General features: G+C 40.8%; 1 protein-coding gene across 8 annotated transcripts; it reads left to right on the forward strand.

Moving 5' to 3' along the window:
* The first annotated feature begins 1,204 nt into the window (after positions 1 to 1,204).
* Znf75d (zinc finger protein 75D) lies at positions 1,205 to 21,604 on the forward strand. Of its 8 annotated transcripts, XM_071606290.1 has the most exons (7): positions 1,205 to 1,420; positions 2,481 to 2,926; positions 3,017 to 3,552; positions 4,794 to 4,986; positions 5,850 to 5,941; positions 6,286 to 6,412; positions 18,890 to 21,604. In XM_071606290.1, the coding sequence occupies exons 3-7, from the start codon at positions 3,139 to 3,141 to the stop codon at positions 19,597 to 19,599; spliced, it is 1,536 nt and encodes a 511-aa protein (XP_071462391.1). In that variant the 5' UTR covers positions 1,205 to 1,420; positions 2,481 to 2,926; positions 3,017 to 3,138; the 3' UTR covers positions 19,600 to 21,604. The 8 variants fall into 8 exon arrangements, with proteins under 8 accessions (XP_071462391.1, XP_071462390.1, XP_071462392.1 ...); XM_071606289.1 differs by having other exon boundaries at positions 2,481 to 3,552; XM_071606291.1 differs by lacking the exon at positions 2,481 to 2,926.
* Positions 21,605 to 23,476: the final 1,872 nt, after the last annotated feature.

Raw genomic sequence — 23,476 nt, forward strand, 5'->3', positions numbered from 1 at the left:
AAGATGTCAGTTTCATCCCCTTTTGTACTACTGACTTAACACACAGTAGTACAAAAAATGGTCACAGGGACCATTTCTGGGCAAATGGCTCAACACTTGGTAAACACTGAGAATTTAGAGAATACTGATGATCTGATATAATCAGGTTCTTAGGAAGAGGACTCAGTAAATATTTATAGAATACCTCTCTTACCCAGAGGACTCTGCTAAGCACTGCTAGAGATAACAATTTACGGAGAGATACTAGATGAAAATAAGACCCCTGTCCTTCAGGGAAGCATAACAAGTAGAAAATGCATAGGATATGGCAACAGGTGACCTAAACTCCTGTCTTAAATCTGCCACTAGTAATCCCTGCAATCCTTAGGAAGTAATGTCATACTTTTCATTTTCTTTATTCCTTCTTTTGTCTTTTTTTTTTGTGGCACTGGGGATTAAAACCAGAGCCTCATGCAAAAAGTCTACCACTGAGCTACAACCCAAGCTTCTTAATTTCTTTATATGTAAAAGAGAAATGTAAATAAAACCTACTTCAAAAGGTTAAAATGTACCTAATAAGAATAAAGCAAGATAATTGTGGGTAAGGACTTGCTAACAAACCAGAAAACTGTTTTAAAAATGTAAGGAAATGTTGTTCCGGATCTAGTGAGGGGCCCTACAAGGACCAAACTGCTTTACTCTTGGAGGCGGCTGACAAGTTTAGTGAGGACAGCTCTAACTCTCCGGGACTCAGGAAGGCCCACGGCAAGGTGCTTGTAGCAGAGTGTACAGGTGTCCCCGCCTATGTGAGCTTTACGTGGTCCCTTGTAGAAAGGGCTACCTGTCGCTGGGAAGCCAGCAGAAACAACGTGGATTCGCAACACTGCAAATTGGGGACAGGAAACCTTGGCACCAGAAGTCAGTAGGCTACTTCGCTTCAAGGTGACTGACGGTTTGCGGGGCTATTGTAGACTTGCAGTAGACCTGGAGACTCGGTGGCATTAATCCCAGTGCAAAATTGGAGCTGGAAGCAGGATCCTTCGGGATGGCAAGGACTCGCGGGACAGTTCCTGAGTTGGCTAGGAAGACACTTCACAGGTAGAGGTGGGAAGATGACTGGGCGTGGCTGTCAACGCAGCTACCGGAAGCGCATATTTCCTTTTCCGGTTGGGGTTCGGACCACAGACCCGAGACCCAAGAAATAGGAAGTTGGGGTGCGGTGTTGGGGAGGTGGAGAGACCGGGTGGGTGTCTGCTTTTTCAAGGCCCCTGCTCCCCAGAGGCCTTGGAGCTTCTCTCGCCAGGCGTTTTCTTTACCTGGCCTCCCTGAGTGGCGCGCGAGTGGAGTTCCGCTCTATAGAGCGGCGGGGAGGCGTGGAGACTTTATAGTGGAACTGAGGAAAAGGAAAGTGGTCGCCACCCAAGCCCAGAGTTGACTGGAGGTAACGGAGAAACTAATCTACCCTTTGGATTCGGTTGGCGAGCCCCCGAGAGACAGCGGTCGCTCCTGCCTTTTGCAGCCTTTGGGGTTGCTGCATGGCGGCGAGTGGGGGCGGGGATGGGACTCGGCGTCATTCAGTACGCGGTGGCTTCGTTGCCAGGCGGCAGATCCGCGGGAGAGCGGGCGGGACTTGTCATCTGCACGGCCACTTTTAATCTCCAGAAGCAACCTCTTTATACCCAATGTACAAATATAACCCAGAGATGCTGGTGAAACACACTCAGACTACTCACATGCAGAGTGCCTACCGGCATCCCTGTGGCCTATCCAGAAGGTGCAGCAAATTGGTGGTGGGGACTGGGACAGTTGTGTCCACCACTGTACCTAGCGAAATTTCCCGATTTCCACTAGCTTATGAACATAACGCTAGAGAAGGGGCCATTTCAGCCCTAAAGACACTGGATTCTGTTGACACAAAAATCTAGGAAGTGTCCCTGTACCTCCTGAGCCTGCCTGGACAGCAAGGAACCAACCATTTCTTTGAATACCCATGACATTCTGAAAAGAATTTTTTCACTGTCACTGCTGATCAGATTGTCAATTCTATCCTCAGACTTGAGGATAGGGAAAGTCATTTCCTGAGGAACTGCAAAGTCAGGAGAAAGGTTACTCTTACTCAGATCCTCCCTGTCTATAAGAACCTTAATGCGTTCATCCTTCCTTCCCTCCCTTCCTTCCAGGTCTCCCTTCTTTCCCCCTCTTTCTCTCCCTTCCATCCTCCCTCCCTCTCTCTCTTCCTACCCCCCTTTCTGTCTCTTTCTGTCTTCTACCTGGCATTTGGATATATTGTAAACAAAGGCCAGATGTAAGTTTTTTTTTTCCAGTTAAAGTAAGCACAAGAAATAAAAGACGGTACAAATCTCCACATACCCTTTGTAAATCTTCCAAAGAAGTGCAGCTGTCCCCAAATTTAATCTGGTTGCTTAGTGGGAGAACATTTGCTGAGCAGAATAAGGTTACTTTTTTCCTAATCATACCTCCAATCTCTGTTTTTCTTTCAGTATTAATACAGTGGAATGAGAATAGCAAATGGTCCATGAAGTAAAGGCTTCAGTCTTCACAAAAAGATGAAGCAGCATAGAAGTTATTTTTGTACTGACTAGAGCCAAAAGACTGGGATGATCTGTTAAAATTTGGAAAAGCTCAAATATGCTCTAATTGAGAAGGTGTAACAGGAAGCACACAGATTAAGTATTGGATAATTTCAAAGCTGCTTTTGGCCCAAGGGTGCCTGTTTTCTTACCCACCAACCTTTCTCAAATGGAAAGAAAAAATTAAAAAGAACAACCAAAAAGCAGGAATGGGGGAGGAAGACATTGACATTTTTCTTCTATGAACTGTGCTTAGTTTCAAAGTTGAGTAACAAAGAAAAAAAACATACCTCTTAAAGTAACCTGTGATCATGAATGTTCTAATACTTGGCAGTTGATTTTAAAGGAGAAGGAGGGTAGGGACTTTTCATTTTTCTCTGATAATAGCGAATATGTGTCATGTGGCTTTCTTTTTGACATGTACTTTTTTTCTGCTCTCCCTCAAGTGCTCTTAGGAAGAAGATCTGTACATTGGTTTTGTATCAAGCCTGATGGGGCCTCAGTTGTCAGAGATGGCACCAGGGAACTGTTAGTGCCACACACAGGAATAAAACTGTTTCTAGAGCAAATGATGATGAGTGAGCTGAATATAGATGCGTGCTTGAACCCCCACATGGGGGCTATGTTCTGGGAGACTGAAGAAGCTGTGCAAGAAGGCTCCAGTCAGAGGGAGAAATACAGCCCACAAATAGAAAGCCTTCATCCTGAGAGTGCCCGCCAGCACTTCAGGAGCTTTTGTTATCTTGAAGCACCTGGGCCACTAGAAGCTGTTAACCAACTTCAGAAATTATGCAATCAGTGGCTGAGGCCAGAGACCCATTCAAAAGAGCAGATCCTGGAACTGCTGGTGCTAGAACAGTTCCTGACCATTCTTCCCAGGGACATCCAGAACTGGGTGCAGAAGCATCATCCACAGAATGTTAGACAGGCTGTGGTCCTGGTAGAACGCTTTCAGAGAGAACCTGGTGGAACAAAGAATGAGGTGAGAAGAAAGATTCCTTATATGTGCATTAAAATAGGATAAAGGTGGATATGTGTGGGTGGGCGTTATCAGGGAATGAGATGGATGAAGTCACACTTCTCTTGCGTGGAACTGAAGTCACAGTCATGCAGCAATAGTCAATAGGTTTCAGAGTTCCTGGCAGAGTCTTTTCTGGCCTTAGAGGGGAAAATGCACTTTTCCTTCTTTAGGGCCAGGATGAATTGGGGGATGGTGAGCCTAGTTTGGCATGGCCAAGGAGATAAGACTCAAGTGCTTAGAAATCAAAATAAAAGACAAGAAATAGTTGGGAAAGGGGAAACATTCCAAAAAGTGGATAGCACTTATAGAAATCAAAGGAGAGAAAGGGTAGCAAACAAAAATCAAAATCAAGTAACTCTGGGGAGATATCAAATTGAGGGAAGAAATGGAAAGCAAAAAAGGAAACAAAAATGGAAAGAAGAAAATGCCAATAGAGAAGTGGAGGGAATTGGGATGATGAGGGGGCAGTGTCTTCTACTGGGAACACATACCTCTGTGCTGGGAAAAAGAATCCTCTCTTAGTGGGACCACGTGTGTTTGACCTGCTTGAGAGTGGAGAACCAAGATATGTCTTTGGGAGATGACAGCACACTTCCTATACATAGCAATGTACCTTGAGGGATATAGGTAGGGCAGAGTGTATTTTTGGTATCTTACTGCAACCAAATCATGTGGAGGGAGGTTGGAGCCAATCTCTTCCCTCGTTTTCCCTATCATCTGATCTCCTTTCACCATGAAATCCTTCCTTGTCTATAGGAAGATTGAAAGATCTGGCTGACAAGATAAATACTTGTTAATTCAACTCTTTATCTTTGGGAAAAAAATTTGAAGATTGAAATCCACTAAGGCAGGGATCCAAGTCAAAAAAGCAAGCCAATGAAGGCAGTGTGAGAACAGCCACCCCACCTAACCCCGCTAATGGCTTGAACTGTGTCTGGGTACACAGGGTAGGGACTCTTGGCATGAAGGAGGGGAAACTGGAAGTAGGTACAGCTTTTTTCATTTTATCTTAATTTTCTTAGATTCTGTGTATACTTCTTCATAAGAGCATAGCAACACATTTTCTCTTCATCCTCTGTATTACTTCCTTTAATATCACACACTCCCCAAATCTGTGCTCTCTCTATTCTAGTGCCTCCCTCCTCCTGTACCACCAAACTCAAAGTGAGTTCTGTGCTAATAAGGATGGGGATTATTTCTAGGTCACAGCCCATGAGCTGGGAAAGGAGACAGTGCTCTTGGGAGGAACAGCAGTGGCCCCAGGCTTCAGGTGGAAGCCAGCAGAGCCCCAAGCAATGGGTGTGTTCCAGAAAGAATTTTGCAATATATACCAGGTACTTCAAGAACTGCTGGGCTGGCATACTCACAAAGAAACCCAGCCTGTATATAAAAGAGGTGAGGTGCTTCAAAATAATTATTTTCTTCTGGGAGCTGTGATAGTAATTGGTTTAGCTAGAATTTGTGGGAATTTTCCAGGTGCCCAGCTGTGCCTTGCCAGTTATGATGTTTCCCAGGTGGGAGTGCAAAAGGTGGGTGAAGGTGGGAATTGGCCTGAGGTGCAGAAATTTCCAAACCACAGAGCTCTCATATTCACACCACAGTCTATACTCTTTAGAAATCTGAGAAGAAAGAAGATGATGAAACAGGGACAAGTGGGACCATTATACCCTTATAAGTTGCAGGAGAAATTGGGATCTAAAATGGGCTGTCAAGGGTTAGAATGTGAAGAAAATGACACACCAAGAAAGAAATAAAAATCTCCAACGTTTCCTACTGTACACCAGGGGACCTGAGTACTTTGTATTCAAATGCCTCTAATTCTTGCTCAGTTAGGTGAACAATTTGTTTTATAAGATTTAATCTAGGGCTGGGGTTGTGGCTTAGCAGTAGAGTACTTGCCTAGCATGTGTGAGGTGCTGGGTTCCATCCTCAGCACCACATAAAAATAAATAAAAAATAAAGGTATTGTGTCCAACTACAACTAAAAAATATTTTAAAAGATTTAATCTACTTACTAGATTACCTTTTATTAATTTATCCCATGAAATCTGGAGAAATAGTGATCTGAGGAACTGGTTCTATGAAGGGTGGATATCTGATTGCTATTTCCCATGAGATGACAACTCTGGACATCACAATGCTTCTCACAGTGATCCATCTTTCTTGAAAGTGTCCCAACATTCTGTATTTTAGAATCAGCTCATGATGTTTGTGAACAGGAAAGAGAGAAATTTTCTCTGGCTCTTTTCCACCCACAGCTGTGCATACTCCACAGATTTTAGCCCTTTCTGAGCAGAAAAGCACCAAAGACTGGAAGATGGCATCAGAGCTCATCTGGCCTGAGTCCCAGGTGAGCTGTACTTTCCAGCTTTCTCAGGCAGACTCATCTCACTTTTTCCTGCTGCCTACAACCCATTAACCTAAGGTATTCCCAGCAGGTATTCTGCAGTGTGTTAGCCCCAAATGTTCTCCAGGTAACTGGGCTTGGCACAATGGGAATGGGAATTGGGTATCTCCCAGGCTGTTTACGGATCTGCTTGGCTCCTTCCTTTCTGCCATCTCACTCCCACCACCCCCTAAATCTTGTACTGCTAACTTCTTCAGCACCTGCCCTACCATGTAATTCAGAGGTGGGTAGTAGGACAGCTTCTCCAGTGGCAAGTATTCAACCAAAACCTGTTCTCTTCTTTATAGAGTTTGTTGACATTTGAAGATGTGGCTGTGTATTTTTCCGAGGAAGAATGGCAATTATTGGACCCTTCTCAGAAGACCCTCTACAATGATGTCATGCAGGATAACTATGAGACTGTCATCTCTCTAGGTAAAGATTTTTTTCCCTTTGTACACAAGTTGAAAAATATGTCCTCAGTTTTTGGAAACTGCATCCCTGTGAGAGAGCCCCTGTGTTCCAGCACCTTATTGTTTGAATTTGATGGTGTGGGAGAAAAGCACTTCCGTATTCTTTTTTTGTTCTTTAGTTGTAGATGGACACAGTAAGTTTACTTTATTTTTGTGTGGTGCTGAGGATAGAACCCAGTGCCTCATGTGTGCCATTGAGCACTCTACCACTGAACCACAACCCCCAGCCCAAGGCACTTCCATATTCTAAGTAGAATTATCGATCTGTTAATGATGCCCTTACCCCATAAACCATATCATTCCCTTCTTAGTAATGGGCATCACTATTTATTCAACTGCTCAGGCCAGAAACCTCTCGGTCACACCTTTTTAAAAGTTTTTTTTATAGTTATAGATGAATAGAATGCCTTTATTTTATTTGTTTATTTTTTATGTGGTGCTGACAGTCGAACCCAGTGCCTCATGCATGCTAGGCAAGCACTCTGCCACTGAGCCACAACCCCAGTCCCTCTTAGTCATTCTTTATTCTAGTCTTTCTGTTATATTCTACAGCCAATCAAGCAGCAAGTCCTCTTTGCTCTGTCTTCAAATGTATCCTGAATCCAACCATGTCTCACACTCTTCCACTCTTACCACCCTAGTTGGAGCCACTGTCACCTCTAACCAAGTCTACCTTCAATAACACTAGATTCCTATTCCCCGCATCATTTGCCTCTGTCTCCCTTAGGTTAAGTTCCTAGTTTCCTCATTGCATTTCTACCCACATCCATAGTAGAATGTAAAGATGATATTGGATCCAAAATTCTGCCCACTTAAACATTTGAAATAAAAAAGTTATAAAAAAAAGAGTTATTCACTCTTCCTGAAAATAGTCAGGAATTAAGGTGGCAGTTCATGACCTCAAGGTTTTATTCTCAGAATATTATTGTATTTTAAAGTGATCTATTTAAAGCAAGAAGAACCATAGATCCAAATTCTCCAAGAGTACAAGGAAAGTCTTGGAGCATTTCCTACAGGTAAGTATATTCATCAGAAGAAGAGAAATATTCTTTGGTAGGAACTTTATAGGGGTTTAATATCTTAAGATTCTGCTCTTATATTTTTCATTGAAATTTTTATTGTAGTCATTTTAGATTCACATGCAGGTTTAAAATATAATATAAAAGAGAATCAGTGTACACATTACTCAGTGTCTGCAATGATAACTTTTGCAAAAGTATATCACAATCAGACTATTGCTACTGATGTGACCTACTGATCTTAAGCAGATTTCCCAAATTTTACTCGAATTGTTGTATGTGTCTATTATTTCTGTACAGTTTTATCACGTGTAGATTTATGTATTCACCACTATAGTCTTGACCATACTGGATAGTTCCCTTACCATAAACATCCCTCCTATTGCCCTTGCATAATCACATATACTTCCATCCCATTCCCCACTAATCCATTCCAACTGTTAATCTGCGAACATTCCTAACATTTTGGCCATTTGAAAAATCTTATATGAATGGAATCATCATGAAGTATGTGGTTTTGGGGGATTAGATTTTTTCATTTACAATAATTCCCTAGAAATTTGTCTAAGTTATTAACATGTCTCAATGGCTCATTTCTCTTTAACCACTGAGTAGCATTCCACACAACTATCTTATATAGGTTTTTCTGCAGAGTGTTCATTTATCTAGGACACATGCTTCAAGGGTAGAATCACTGTTTCATATGGTAATTGCATGTTTAAATTTATAAGAAACTGCCAAACTGTTTTCCTCAGTGTCTGTACCATTTTACATTTCTACCAACAATATATGAGTAATCCAGTTTCTCTCTACATCCTTGCCAGTGTTTAGTCTCAATATTTTTTTAAAATTTTAGTCATTCTGATATATGTAGTGGTATCTCACAGTGGTTTTGATTTGTGTTTCCCTAATGGCTGATGATGTTTGTTTGATATCTTCTCATGTGCTTATTTGTCATCTGTTTATGTACTCTTCAGTGCAATGTCTTTTGGCCATATTTTAGATGGGTTGTTTATTAACTGTTGACTTTGGGGAGTTCTTTATGTAGTGTAGATTCTAAAGTTTGTCAGATCAATGATTTGCAATTATTTTATCTCAATCTATATATTGTCTTTATCCTCTCCCATGGGTTTCCACTCAGTAAAATTTTTAATTTTGATGAGGACCAATTTTTCCTATTATAGATTGTTTTTGGTATCAAGTCTAGAATTCTGACTAGCTTATCCCTAGATCCCCATGATTTCCTCCTAAAACTTTAATAATGTTATATTTTACATTTAACTCCATGATCTATTTTTGAGTTAGTTCTTCTTGGTTTTTTTTTTGGTACTGGGGATTGAACCCAGAGGTGCTTAACCACTGAGCCACATCACCAGCCCTTTTATATTTTATTTAGAGACAGGGTCTCTCTGAGTTACTTAGGGCCTCATTAAGTTGCTAAGGCTGGCTGTGAACTCTCGATCCTCCTGCCTCAGCCTCCCTAGACACTGGGATTACAGATGTGTGCACCACCACATCTGGCCTTGAGTTAGTTTTGTATGAAGTGTGAGCTTTAGGTTGAGGCTCATTTTTATTTTTCTTCTTGCCAATGGAGGTCTAATTACTTCAGCATCATTTGTCGAAAATGCTGTCCTTCCTCCATTGAATTGCCTGGCATGTTTATGTTCATTTTGTTCCACTGAGCTCTGTATCTGTCCTTCTGCAAATATTGCACTCTCTTGATTACTGTAGCTGTATTGTAAGCCTTAATATCTATCCGGCAAAGTGATTTGTCCTACTTACTTCTTCATCAAGATTCTCTTACCTATTGTAGGACCTTTGCCTTTACATGCAAATTACAGAGTAAGTTGAACTGTGTCTGAAGTAAATTGTGTTTTGCCAGAAATTACATTAAATGTAATATTAGTTTGAAAGGGATTGTCATGTTTATTGTGTTGATTCTCCCAATCCATGAACACAGTATATCTCTATTTATTTAAGTCTTTGATTTCTTTCCTCACTTTTTTATAATTTTCAGTGTATAGATATTCTACATGTTAAGTGCATGCATAAGTTTTTCATTTTCATGGAACAATTCCTTTTATTTTCTTGCTTATTGCATTAGCTTTAACTTCTGGTACTATGTTGAATTAGAATGGCAAGAGAAACATCTTTGACTTGTTTCCAATTTAGCATGAAAACATTCAGTCTTTCACCATTACCTAAGATATTAGCACTGTTTTTTTGTTGTTGATATTCTTTATCAAGTTGATATAATTCCTAATTTTACCACTGTTTTCATCATGAATGGATGTGGCATTTTGTCAGATGCTTTTTCTGTGTCAGTTGATAGGTACATATGATCTTTCTTCTTTAGTTTGTTGAAATGGTGGATTATGTGGATTGATTTTCATATGTTGAACCAGATTTGCATACCTGCAATAAATCCGGCTTTGTCATGGTATATAAATCTCATAACTTAACTGCAATCTCATTGACTTACTGCATTCAGTTAGTCAATATTTGCTGACAATTTTTGTGTTTAAGTTCATGGGAAATGCGACTCTATAGTTTCCTTTTTTACTACTGTCTTTGTATGTTTATAGTATCAATGTGATACTCGTCTTATAAAATGAGTTGGGTAGTATTTCCTCCTTTTTTGGAAGAGATCACATAAAATAGTTAATTCTTTGAGTGTTTGGTAGAATCCTCCAGTGACACCATTTGTACTTGGAGATTTTTTGAGGGGAGGACTTTTAAATTGTGAGCTCCATTTTTCTTTAATGGTCAGAGTACCATTCGGGATCTATTTCATATTGTTTGAATCCTGGTATTTGTAGTTTTTTAGGAATTAGTCCATTATAACTAACTTAAAATTCATGAATGTAAAATTCATAGAATTCCCTTACCTTCTTATTTACAGAGTATGTAGTAATACACTATTTCATTCAAGATATTGGTGATTTGTGTCTTCTCTTTCTTTTTGTCAGTCTTGATAGAGGTTTACCAGCTTTTTTTTTTTTTTTTTTTAAGAATGGGCTTGCTTTTTGTTTTATTTTGGTTTCTGTCCTTTATTATTTTCCCTTTCATCCTGCTTTGAGTTTATCTTACTTTTAGTTCTTTGAGGTAGGAACTTAGATTATTGATTTGAGATACTTTTTTTTGTACCCAGGAGTACTTTACCACTGAGTTACAATCCCAACCTTTTTTATTCTGAGACAGGGTCTTACTAAGTTGCCCAGACTGGCCTCAAATTTGCAGTCTTCCTGCCTCATCCTTTCGAGTAACTGGGATCACAGGCATGTACCACTGTGCTTGGCCACCTTTCCTTTTTTCTATTATGAGCACTTACGGATACAACTTTCTTCTAATCATTTCTTTAACTAAAATTAATATATTTTGATATATTTTAATTTCATTTTTATTTAACTTTCAGTATTCAAAAATTTCCTTTGAGACTTTCTCTTTGGACCATGGATTGTTTAGAAGTGTATTTCATTTCCATATGTTTTAAATTTTCCTATTGCTTTTCTAGTTTGATGACATTTTTGTCATGTTTCCCTTTCTTATAGGTTGTGATTTTTTTTGTTCTTGGCCTGATGTGTGATTATTTATTGTATACAGATAATTTTGTGTGTTAGGATAGAAGAGTCTGGTTCCTATTTAAATATTTTATTTTAGCAGGCAGTCACTGGGTTTTACTTTAGCACACAGGTTCTTTCTTACTTTTATGAGGTATTTCCACCATGCGACCAGTGCACTGTTTTCATTAATGAGGTTCTTGGCATAAAAGTTAGCTAGCGAGATTGAAATAAAACACACAGACTCAGTTACCTTTTTCTATGACCAGGTCCGAGACGGCTCCCCTCTCTGGTTCCCACCTCGAACCACCCGGTAGGGCAGCAAGGATTACTCAGGGCTAGCAGGAGAGAGAGAGATGGAGCACGCCAGGGAGTAGCCTTTTATTGGGGAACAAGAAATTCAGGGGAGAATTCCATCCAATGAAGGTTGAGGGGGGCCGCACTCCAAGGTCAGGGTCAGTGATTGGCCCCCAGGGTCAGTGGTCAGTCACACCCCCACACGGACGGGCTCTCTCATCAGGAGAGGGCCAGGAAAGCTCCGACACAGATTAGCCAGAGCGCCTCAGACCCAAACCGGGAGTTGCCCAGTCACGTGTGAGAATGGCTTCCCACATATTCTCCCTTTCTTTTCTTAAAAATGGGGCGGCAGTTCACTCTTTGGAGTTTCTGTATTCTTGTTCCGAAGACTCGCCATCCTATAATTACAACACAAAAGAGAATTAACAGCAAGGAGAATAATCCAATAATGTACCAGGCTGAGTGTTTAAGAATATTACCAGGGTTGAATCCATTCAACTCCTTCAATATTTGGTTAGCCAAAGAAGAAGGATCTGAAAAATCAGCTCTATTATTTTGAATGTCTTGGATATGGTGATGAAGTTCCAGAATATCCAAGCTATTATTACTATTTTGCCAAATACCTAACAAATTGTTTTTAACCTTCTCCCAATCCCAGAGAGAAGCATTGTACTTGGCAGCTGTAACACACACATATTTATAATTTGCATGGCATTTAAGCCTTTCTTTAAATTTTAAGGCTGAAAGTTCATTACCTATGTCTATAACAGTCACCTCTAAGGCGTTTAATTTAGTCTCAATCCTTTCATCAATATTTACTTGATTACGCAGAGCCTTGGAAGCATTTTGAGCTAAATTATTAAGAAATTTTGCATGCTGAATATTCTGAGACAATGTCAGACGCAGACACAGTGGAGGCAATAAAAGAGACTAGCGCCAAAACACCAATGATTATAACTCCAATAGCACGTTTAGGTCTTGCTAGCTGGGCATGAATTTGCTGCAAGACTTGTAAACCAGTATCAGCATACCATGGCTCTGAAATATTAGCAGGTAATAAAACGAAAGAGGGCTGATGAAGTATCAGCACTCCTTTTCCTCCATTATACCTAGTAATACAATTGGTTAGGTTACATTTATTACAAGTAACAATATATCGGTCATCTATCCATTTAACTTTTACATTCCCAATAATTAAAACATAAGGAGATTGGACACAGGCTCGTAAGCCATAGCAAGATCCCTCTTTACAGTTCTTGCCAACAAATTTTGGTAAAGGCTCGTCTGTAAAATGTAAGAATTCTGAGGCAGCAATTAAACGCCAAACATCCTTTTGAACACCACCTTCACTATAAGTCAAAATATTACTAACAAATCCTGCAGGTGTCATAGCAGAATTTCTTTGTAATTGTCTCTTATCAATTTTTGGAGACCAGTCTAAAATATACCCACTATCTTTAGACACCTTATGTTGTACAGGAAAGGTATTTACACAATCCATCCATCTAGGAAAGGTGCCAATCTCAATTGTAGAACTATTTGGACAGTGGGGTATCCGTGGGGGTTTTGCAGAAATGACTGGCTTGTTATGGGAAAGTCCCATCTTAATTACTGATCTAGTATAAGGTTTTAAGTCCCCATAAATAGAATTATTTGTCAGTCTATGTCTACCAATCGCTGTCTTTTCTTCGAATGATACTTTCAGACAGCCAGCATGTTTATCATGGGACCAACACAAAGGTAATTGGGCACTGTAGCCAGAATAATTAAATCTAGTCACACGATTGGGAGTAATATGAGTATCTGTAAATCCTCCCATCATGAATGAGTCATTAGTAAATACTGGAATGGATTCTCCAGTCCACACAGCTGGGTGTACCAGGGGTGGATCTGGGAAATATGTCCAGTAAGTGTCTACTTGATTCCCCTTTACCTGACAGCCCAGCAGGGCAATTACTGTTGCTACCATCATCACTGGGGTCCTGTTCTCTCCTAGGTGTCGAAGTATTCAGGAAGCCTGGGTTGTTAGCTTCTTCACATCTTCTCATGAAATCAGCTTTTCGGCTGGGTCAATCTGGTCTTTCTTCATCTTTTTCCGATATCTCTTCCTTTTGGATAGGGGCTCCTCCAGGTCGATCCTCAGTCGCTTGAATCTGGGTTCTATCTCTTCCATGTCTGATTGCGCATTCAGGCACCCAAATAGGACGAAAAGCACCTTCTGGGAAAATACAAGCATGACCTGTCCCCCACATAATCACTGGATCTGGGCCTTTCCACTGACCGGTCTGTAAATCTTTCCACAAAACTCTGCCTAAAGGGCCTGTTACTGAGGGAGACATTTGTCTCTCAGCAGCAGTGTGACCTTCAGCGTCACAGTTTAAAAAATTTAAAACAAACAAAGCATGATTAAGGCTATTTTGGGGAGTCATAACCCTATTCCCCCCCTTTAATTTTTGTAATTGAAGCTTAATAGATAAATGAACTCATTCCACAATGGCTTGACCTTGGGGGTTATAAGGAATTCCTGTTTTATGATCAATTTGAAACTCTTGGCAAAATTGTTGAAAAGAAGAGCTTACGTAAGCTGGAGCATTATCTGTTTTAATCTGCATAGGGCACCCTAACACAGAAAAAGCTGCTAGGCAATGAGAAATTACATTCTGAGTATTTTCCTTAGTACGTGCTGTGGCAAAAATAAATCTAGAATAAGTATCCACTATGACATGCACATAACATTGCTTACCAAATTGAGGAATATGAGTTACATCCATTTGCCATATTTGATTTGGTTTTAATCCATGGGGATTTACCCCTGATGGTAAAGATGGAGTGTGAATAACACACTTAGGGCATTGGCTTACAATCTGACGAGCTTGTTCTCTAGTAATATTAAATTGTTTACGTAAGCTAGAAGCATTTTGATTATGTAAGGAATGGGAAGCTAGTGCACAGTCATATGAAGACATCTGTTGACAAAAAGTTACTAATTTATCAATTTTGTCATTACCTGAAACTAAGGGTCCTGGAAGATTAGTATGAGCTCGTATGTGTCCTATGAAACATGGGTACTTTCGCATTAGCACTGCCTTCTGTAAATTATGAAATAATTTAAATAACTCTTGTGATGAAGTATACCCAATAACTGAAGTTTCAATATTTTTAGTAACTCTGACTGCATATAAGCTGTCAGAATAAATATTAATAGGCTCATTTGAAAAGTAATTTAAGGCACAAATCAGAGCTTGAAGCTCTGCTCTTTGGGCAGAAGTATAAGAAGTTTGTATTACCTCTGTGTGAACACGACTATAAAAACCTGCTTTACCTGAGCTCGAACCATCAGTGAACACTGATAAAGCTTCATCTATAGGATGTGCACGTACAATCTTTGGAAAAATAAGTGACGTTAATGATGCAAATTGTATAATCTTATCACGAGGGTAATGGCTATCTATCTGGCCAGGAAAATCAGCAAAGGCTATCTGCCATAAGCTAGAAGTTTGAAAAAGCCAATTAGTCTGTTGAACAGAAAATGGAATGATTATGATATCAGGCTCAGATCCAATTAATTGTAAAATCCTAGTTCTACCTTTAATTACTAATTGAGCTATGGAATCATGAAAAGGAATTAATGTTTTTTGAGGGGAGTGGGATAAATAAATCCACTCAATAACTCCTAATAGCTTTTGAAAATCATTAAGGGTTTGTACGGAAACTATTTGTTCCGCTCCGGTAAAATTAAAGATGGCGGCCCCCATGGTCGGTGCGATGACGTCACATTGCGTGACCATCACCTACTTCCTCATTCTCGGCCGGGGGAGGGGCCGACCGGAAGTTTGTGTTTCGGCCAGGCGGGAAATGATGACAAGAAGGCGGGCTCATCCGCGCCATCTTGATCTGCCACGTGGGATTGAGTCCTGCAATATCTATTATCACCAGTAGATGGAGCCCTGAACTTAAAATTGCGCATGTGACACTCGCGCACAAAATGATTACTTTTCCCGCAAACATAGCATCTCCCGCGGGGCTTTTGTACTAAATCTTGTGGCCTTAAGGTTTCTTTTAGTGCCGCAGCTAGGGGTACTGTCTGCAAATGGGTAGAGTCTATGTCAGAACATAAGCAGATAAACTCAGAAACTGTCCCTTTTTTACGGTGTGGCCTAAGAACGTCCTGACAATAGTTATTTGCATTTTCAAATGCCAATTGTTTAACAATAAACTCACAAGCCCCCGGGTCCCTGAGCGACCTGTTTGCGGCCTGGTACAATCAGGCTACGAAATCTGAGTAAGGTTCATTCGCACCCTGCCTGATTTTGGTAAGACCTAAATTGGATTGGTCTTTAGAGACAATCTGTTTCCAGGCACGTTTCGCAAATCAGTTATTTGATTGTATACTACAAATTCATAATTTAACTGTCTTTCTAAATCAGTAAATTCACCTGTTCCTTAAAACATTTCTACCGGCGTCTCTAAATTTCGTCTTCTATTTCTTTCTGCCTGTTCAGTACAAAAATCAGTCCAATAAGTACGCCAGAGCAAGAAATCTCCCCCAGTCAGGCAAGATCTAGCTAAAGAAATCCAATCACTAGGAGGAAGGGGCTGCGAGCAAATATTTTCTATCAGGCTCTGTACAAAAGGCGAATTTGGACCATACGTCTCACATGCACTTTTTAGTTCCTTAATGGTTTTAAATGGGATTACAGTATGAACTCTAACTCTCTGATCTTGCTCATTAACTTGCTCAAAAACTGGAAAAAGTTGAAAACCGCTAGTATCCTCTCCAGCTTCTTGAGCCTTCTTAATACCTCGCTGGAACGGGGTAAGAAAAGTCATTGTTAATCCAGAGTACCTGTTAAATTTTGTCCTTTTAACAGGTAATGGCCGAATTCGAATAGCCTGGGCAGGCGGTGTTAAGCGCAGCCTGTTAAAATTTCTCTGTAAGTCCTGAATTTCAATGTGTGATTCTTCTCCCTCGGACTGCGAGTCATGGGTAGACTCTGCGCTGTCGCCATTTTGAAATTGGGCTTCTAAGCCACGTGGCGGAGAAGAACTCTGTGCCCCTCTAAGAACCTCTTCCGGATTTTCCTCCCCAGGACGATCCTCTACCTCTTCCAGAGGACTTTCTAGGACTGTGGAGGTTTCTTGTCTATGATGTTCCTCTCTATAATCTCCCTGCTGGCTAGCCTGATCCTGCAAGTTTAAAGTCACATTCTTTTTTTTTTTTTAAGAGAGAGTGAGAGAGGGAGAGAGCGTGCGAGAGAGAATTTTTTTAATATTTATTTTTTAGTTCTCGGTGGACACAACATCTTTGTTTGTATGTGGTGCTGAGGATTGAACCCAGGCCGCACGCATGCCAGGTGAGCGCGGTACCCCTTGAGCCACATCCCCAGCCCTAAAGTCACATTCTTAACCTTCGGTTTGGCCCCTAGCGCCTTTGTTTTTAAAGGGCTCAAGGGAAAGGGAATTAACTTAGCCTCAGGCGGATTTTCCATTTGAATAGACCTAATAGCTCTCTGAATGCCTTTTAACAGGTCTTCAGGGGGCCACGAACTTTGGCCCATATATTCAAAAAGACAAACTTCCAGAGCCGTCCAAGTCTTCTGAATATTATCTATGCCTCCAGGTAATTCATTAGAAAGACAAACTTTTTGTAACTTCCTTCCTAATTTCTCCCAAGTAAGTAAATTTGGAGACTCTTCACCTACAATCTTTAAGAATTGTAATAACTGAGTTTTCTTTATCTGTTTTCCTTTCTGATTAATTATACTGTCTAAAATAGTCAGATACATTTCCTTATCCGTAGAAGTTGAATTTCCCATTTTAATTAATTTAACGTCTCTTTCCTTCAATATCTCCAGGTACTTTTGTGACCCAAATTGTCACCACTTCCTTTATCTTTATCTTTATAGCGCGCTCCCACTCAATCTAGCTAATCTAGAATGCCCCCCTCGTAGGCGCCAATTGCACCATGCGACCAGTGCACTGGTTTCATTAATGAGGTTCTTGGCATAAAAGTTAGCTAGCAAGATTGAAATAAAACACACAGACTCAGTTACCTTTTTCTATGACCAGGTCCGAGACGGCTCCCCTCTCTGGTTCCCACCTCGAACCACCCGGTAGGGCAGCAAGGATTACTCAGGGCTTGCAGGAGAGAGAGAGATGGAGCACGCCAGGGAGTAGCCTTTTATTGGGGAACAAGAAATTCAGGGGAGAATTCCATCCAATGAAGGTTGAGGGGGGCCGCACTCCAAGGTCAGGGTCAGTGATTGGCCCCCAGGGTTAGTGGTCAGTCACACCCCCACACGGATGGGCTCTCTCATCAGGAGAGGGCCAGGAAAGCTCCGACACAGATTAGCCAGAGCTCCTCAGACCCAAACCGGGAGTTGCCCAGTCACGTGTGAGAATGGCTTCCCACAAGGTATGTTTCCAATAACAGTTTAATTTTCTGAGCCTTTATGATGTTAATTGGTCTCATTGGTTTATGTGGTACTGTTGGGGCTCCCATGGATCCTAGCTATTGCTGACTGAGGGTGTGGAAGACATTTTCCTTGAGCAGGATATCTCCTAGTGGGGAAGGGGAGACTCAGACTCATGGGGATGAAGAGGCTTCCTAGGCTAGGTGGCTGGTGGCTTGGTCCCTTTTGCCAGTTCTGCCTCTTCACATATCTTCTGTTAAAGGGAGGGAGTCTCATGTGTATGAAATTAAAAAAGCTTCTGTTCCTTTCCCTTGATGGGGCTGGGTCTCTTTTGCCAATCCTGTCCATTCACCTTGGAATCTCTCACTGAGGTTGGGGAAAGTCTCTACCCCAGCATGGAAGGCAGGTATCTGTCTTGGCTGCTTACTATGGATAAATACCAGGCTAATCCTCTTGGCCAATTTTGTCTTGTTTCTCTGATGTTGTAAGAAGGATTTCCATTCAGGCAACTTTCTATTGATATTATGGGGATTGGAAAGCCCTGGATCTGAGTAACTTTCTTCTGCTGGGATATAAGACACCCTACTATGCTATTCTTCTATCCCTGGACTCCAAACCAGTTTGCCTTCTTCTTAACACGTTTTTAAATTGGTGTATTATAATTATACATGATAGTGGGATTCATTATGCCATATGTGTACATACACATAACATAATTTGATCAGTCTCATTCCTCATTGCCATCCCTTCCCACCTTTTCCTTCCCTGGATCCATTTGCTCTACTCTACTTATTATTATTTTAATTTGTGTGCTATAATTATATTATTATGTTATCTATAAGTGAGGAATTCATTGTGATATATTCATACATGGACACAGCATAATTTGGTAGATTTTATTCCCCAGTATTTCCCTGTTCCCTTTTTAATACTTTTTAGAATTCTCTTTTGGTTGTTTCTTGCATTATTTAATGGGTTTGTGTTTGCAGGGAGGATTGGGGAGAAATCGATCTGTATAATTTTGTTCAGACTGGACCAGAAATCACTTGTTTCTGTACATCTTAATAGCAATCATCATTGACTTTTCTCTCCAATCCTGTAGTTTTTGCTCTGGGAAGCAGATGGCTGATTCTCCTATTTATTCTAACAGGGTTAAAGCTCAAAAATGGCACTGGAAATGAACATCTTAAATCTGTTTCTCCATCAGAAATACAAGCACCAGGATGCAAAGTATCAAAGAAGACCAGAGTGAAAGTTGTCCAGATAACAATGGGCAAGGAAAATCATGATGATATATACAGGGTACAGAAACAGGGTCGAGCTTTACCAAGGAAGAAAAGAAAGAATCTTTCAACTTGCAAACAAGAGCTTCCAAAACATATGGATCTTCACAGGAAAGGATACACAGGAGAGAAACCTTTTAAATGTCAGGAATGTGGGAAAAGCTTCAGAGTTAGCTCTGATCTTATTAGGCACCAGAGAATTCACACTGAAGAGAAGCCCTATAAATGTCAACAATGTGATAGGAGGTTTAGATGGAGTTCAGATCTCAATAAGCACTTCATGGCACATCAAGGAATAAAACCATATAGATGTTCATGGTGTGGGAAAAGCTTCAGTCACAACACAAATCTACACACACACCAACGAATTCACACAGGAGAGAAGCCTTTTAAGTGTCAAGAATGTGGAAAAAGATTTAATCAGAACTCTCACCTTATTAAACACCAGAGAACTCACACAGGTGAGCAGCCTTATACTTGTAGCATGTGCAGGAGAAACTTTAGCAGACGTTCCAGCCTTCTTAGACACCAAAAACTCCATAGGAGTAGTGAAGCATGTTCAGTGTCTCCAGTCTGAAAAAAAGTGACTATATGGAATAACAGAAATGATAAAGGAATACAAAATTATGAGACATCCAATGATAGGAAACTGATTATCAACAGAAAGTTTGGAAGAGGTTTATGTTCTGCATCACAGAAAGGAATCTAAGCTATCTCTATTATTCAGCATTGTATCTTCAGTGCCTAGCACAAGACTGGTACATAATGAGTACATTATAAATAAAAGATTGAAAATATAGGTATCAGATACATCAATAGCTATACATTTATCTAATTATTCAGAGCTTATTCACTCTCAATGACAAAGTCTTTAGGTATCAAGTGTTCAGCAAATGCATGCTGGTCACAAGTCCTACTGTCATTCTTCATTCTTTCTCAGGAGAAATGGAAAATAAGAGTATTCTAGGCCTCCTGAAGGTAACTCAGAGAGGAATTCTGAACTATGGATAGTTTATAGTTGTGATTCTGTCTCCATGGACAACCAAGCCTAGGGTTCAGGAGAACTTCAATAGATTTTTATTTTAAGGAGAACTTTGTAACAGCAAGAGAGGATTCAGTGCTTGTCCTGGGTAAAGTGCTTCTGTTCTAATTGGCTTTTTCCAGAGTCTCCACCACTGCAATGTCTTTTGTTATTGAATTCCAAGCAACAAGGAAAGGCCTGAAGGCCAAAACAGACCTAGGGTCCTTACAAGCACTTGAACTCTACCTTTGCCTTTCAACACAGTCATATAGACTGAAGTGATGATAGAGGCATCCTGGGCCCTTATCCAAATATCTGTCTATTTGTATAAAGAATAGAGCAGTGGTTAATTGATTTTTTGGGTTTTGATCATGTACTCTGGAGGTTTTCAAGTCAGTGCCATATTGTTCTAGGGCCTAATTGAAGTTTCATTTTTATAGCTTACGCAGCCTTAACTCTATACACTAGAATGCTCTACAGGAAGGTCTGAGCATTATTTTACTGATAATGGCAAGGAGAGTCTGTAGCCTCTCTACCTTGGTGCACATCTGACACCAGGAGGGAACATCCAGAAATATCCAAGAAAAGTGAGGTGTGTGGCTTAGAGTTATGGTACTAGTCAGAGCCAGGCTAGATGCAAACTGTTTTCTGATGTAATTTTTCCTTTTTCTCCACTGGTTTAAGTGATTATCTCATAACGGAATATAATGTGAAGGCTGAGGATATAGATGAGTAAGTAGTACAGAGTTGCCTAGTATGCACAAGGCCCTGGATTTAATATCCAGTACTTCCCCCCACAAAATAACAAAAAAGAAAATGTGATATCAAAGGAAATGGAATACATGGATTTTTATCTGTGTCAGAGCCTGGTTTGTGATGTTGGCCAAGGCTTCAGTTTATTTAGTATTTCTCCCCTTCTCCAGTACTGGGGATTGGACACAGGGACAGTATACCACTGGGGTACATCCACAGTACTTTCTGTTTTCTTCTTGAGACATCATCCCACTAAGTTACCCACACTGGCCTCAAACTTGGCACTCTACCACTGAGCTACATCCCCAGCCCTCCACTCTCTGTGTGAATTCATGTCTGCATCCTGGATAGCTGTTATCACATCACCATTCAAAGGACTGGGTCACACTAAGTTGCCCAGACTGGCCTCCTGCCTTAGCATCCTGTGTTTTGTTTGCCACCATGTCCAACCTTTATTTAGAATTTCATGCAATTTTACTTTCTAATAAAAATGAAATGTTTCATATGAAATTTAAGCATTAAAAAAAGCTCCTTTTATATCAAACTACCCAGAAATGGCCAACATTGACTTCTTTGAAATAGATGCTTTCACATTTTTTTCCTCCAAGAGACCTTTCTGAGTCTTTTTGCAGATTACAAAATAGGGATGAAAATTTATACTCCTCAGGGTTCCTGTGAGGATTAAATGAGACACACATGAAAGCATGCCTAATGAACACAACAGATGTTCCGTAAACATTTGGAACATTCTTCATTCATCTCTCATTTAGTTATTTAGAAAAGAAAATAAACTTGGTCTGCTTTTCCAGCTTTTAAGTGTGCTTAATAAGTGTTCCATTGTTTTCAGTTTTTTAGGTCTGTTAGTGATAGAAGGGCATTTCTATCAGATTTCTGGCACATGGCATTCCCTTCTAGAGATGTTCTTCTCTAGTTAACATTAAACAATAAGCTAATGTCTCATTTCAGCTAGATACACTGCTCATGAGTAACAGAACCAAAATGTAATAGAAACTCTCAACTTGAGATGCCTGAAAATGGAGGGGAGGTGATTGATGGTAAGGGGTGGAAATTTTGTGGACAGTATTTATGCCATTAGGTGCATCCTCAAACTAATTGTACTTGAAATGAAAAAGGAAAGAGGTGACTTCATAAAATGACCACTAAAAAGAATGAAAGAGCTAAACCAAGAGGAGGAAGTGATCTGAAAGGGAAGGATCCCATTATATTTCTAAAAGCTTGGAGACTGTCCCTTGTAGAACTAACTGAACTTATACCCTTTGAACCAAGAAGGGGAAATTCAACTTCCTGCAGAGGGCTCCACTCTCTGTGTGAACCCATGTCTGCATCCTGGATAGCTGTTACCACATCACCATTCAAAGGGCATTCATTTATCAATGTAGCTTTTAGAAAAAGGATTGACTCAAAAATTCAAGGAAGCACTGAGTCAGTGGAGCCAGCAGGTAACAAGTCCCCAAAAGTGGGTCAGCAAGAGGGCACTCTGTTTCCACTAAGCTGCTGGCCCCAGTTATAATACTTATTAGCTTCAAAGTTCATCTTACAGATCCTATGTACACTGGCACCATTCCCAGGAGGGGGGTCACAAGCAAGTAACATGTGAGTCCTGTTTGAGAGATCAGTTATTTAAGGAAAGTGATAGAAAATGATTGCCTTTAGATGTGTCTGGGGAGAAACAGAGAAATGAGGTCATCATCATTTGAATACAAGGGCTGCAGGAAGAAGCACATTCTCATCCCAAATTTGTGAAACACAATTTAGAAGTCAGAGATCCTAGCCAACTCATCAATATCCATTATTCCCTTTCAGCCCTTTGACAGTCTTCCAGGCCCCATTTCCCACTCATCCCTCACTCTCTCATGCAGCTTTCACCATCTCAGCAAAAGAAGGAAAGTCCCATATCTGTGGAGAAATGGACAATAAGGAATGAAATGGCAGGATGGGATAAAGGGAGAGATGTCATTCTACCTCATACCTGCCTACTACCTCCCCAGCATATGGCTGAGACATGAACTCCATGGCCTTTCTGAGGACACAGTGGAAAGACAGCATGAAAAAGCTCAGGGACTGGAAAAGTGCACAGTATTCATTTAGGAGACAGAATAAAGAAGTGTATGCTCCAACCCCAAATCCCACAGGAGATCCCACAGTTCATGGACCAAACTGAGGAGACAGGAGCTCACCTGAACCAGGTGTGAACCAGTCTCTGTGCTCCTGGAGAAGATGGGCTGAACAAAGAGAGGATGGGAAAGCAGAGAACAGCAATTCTTTTCCACTCAGGTGTACATTTGTAAGGCCTGAGATTGGAAGTCAAGGGTTTAGGAAGCAAAATGTCAGTGTGTGCTGTGGCTGGCACATAAGAACATATCTGTGGGTTGAGGCCAGCTCATACCAGATCCAGGTCTTCACCTTCCCCTTCCCCACCGATAGTGACATGACTTCTGCCCATGGGCTTGTTTGGGTCACTTCCAGCACCCCCCCCCCCCCCCGCCTCCTCCTCTTCTTCCTTCACTTCTCAGTTCCCTCTGCCATAGTCCAAGCCTACTCCTGCCATTTTGCCAATACCATTTCCATTAAACAGGAAAGGATGAGGTGCCAGGGACAGGGCCCAGTGAGTGCTACTGTGTTCTGCTGTTTTTCCCAGGGGAATTGGCATAAGAAATGA

The sequence above is a fragment of the Marmota flaviventris genome, chromosome X (assembly GCF_047511675.1).
Source record: "Marmota flaviventris isolate mMarFla1 chromosome X, mMarFla1.hap1, whole genome shotgun sequence".
In the NCBI taxonomy this organism is placed as follows: domain Eukaryota; kingdom Metazoa; phylum Chordata; class Mammalia; order Rodentia; family Sciuridae; genus Marmota; species Marmota flaviventris.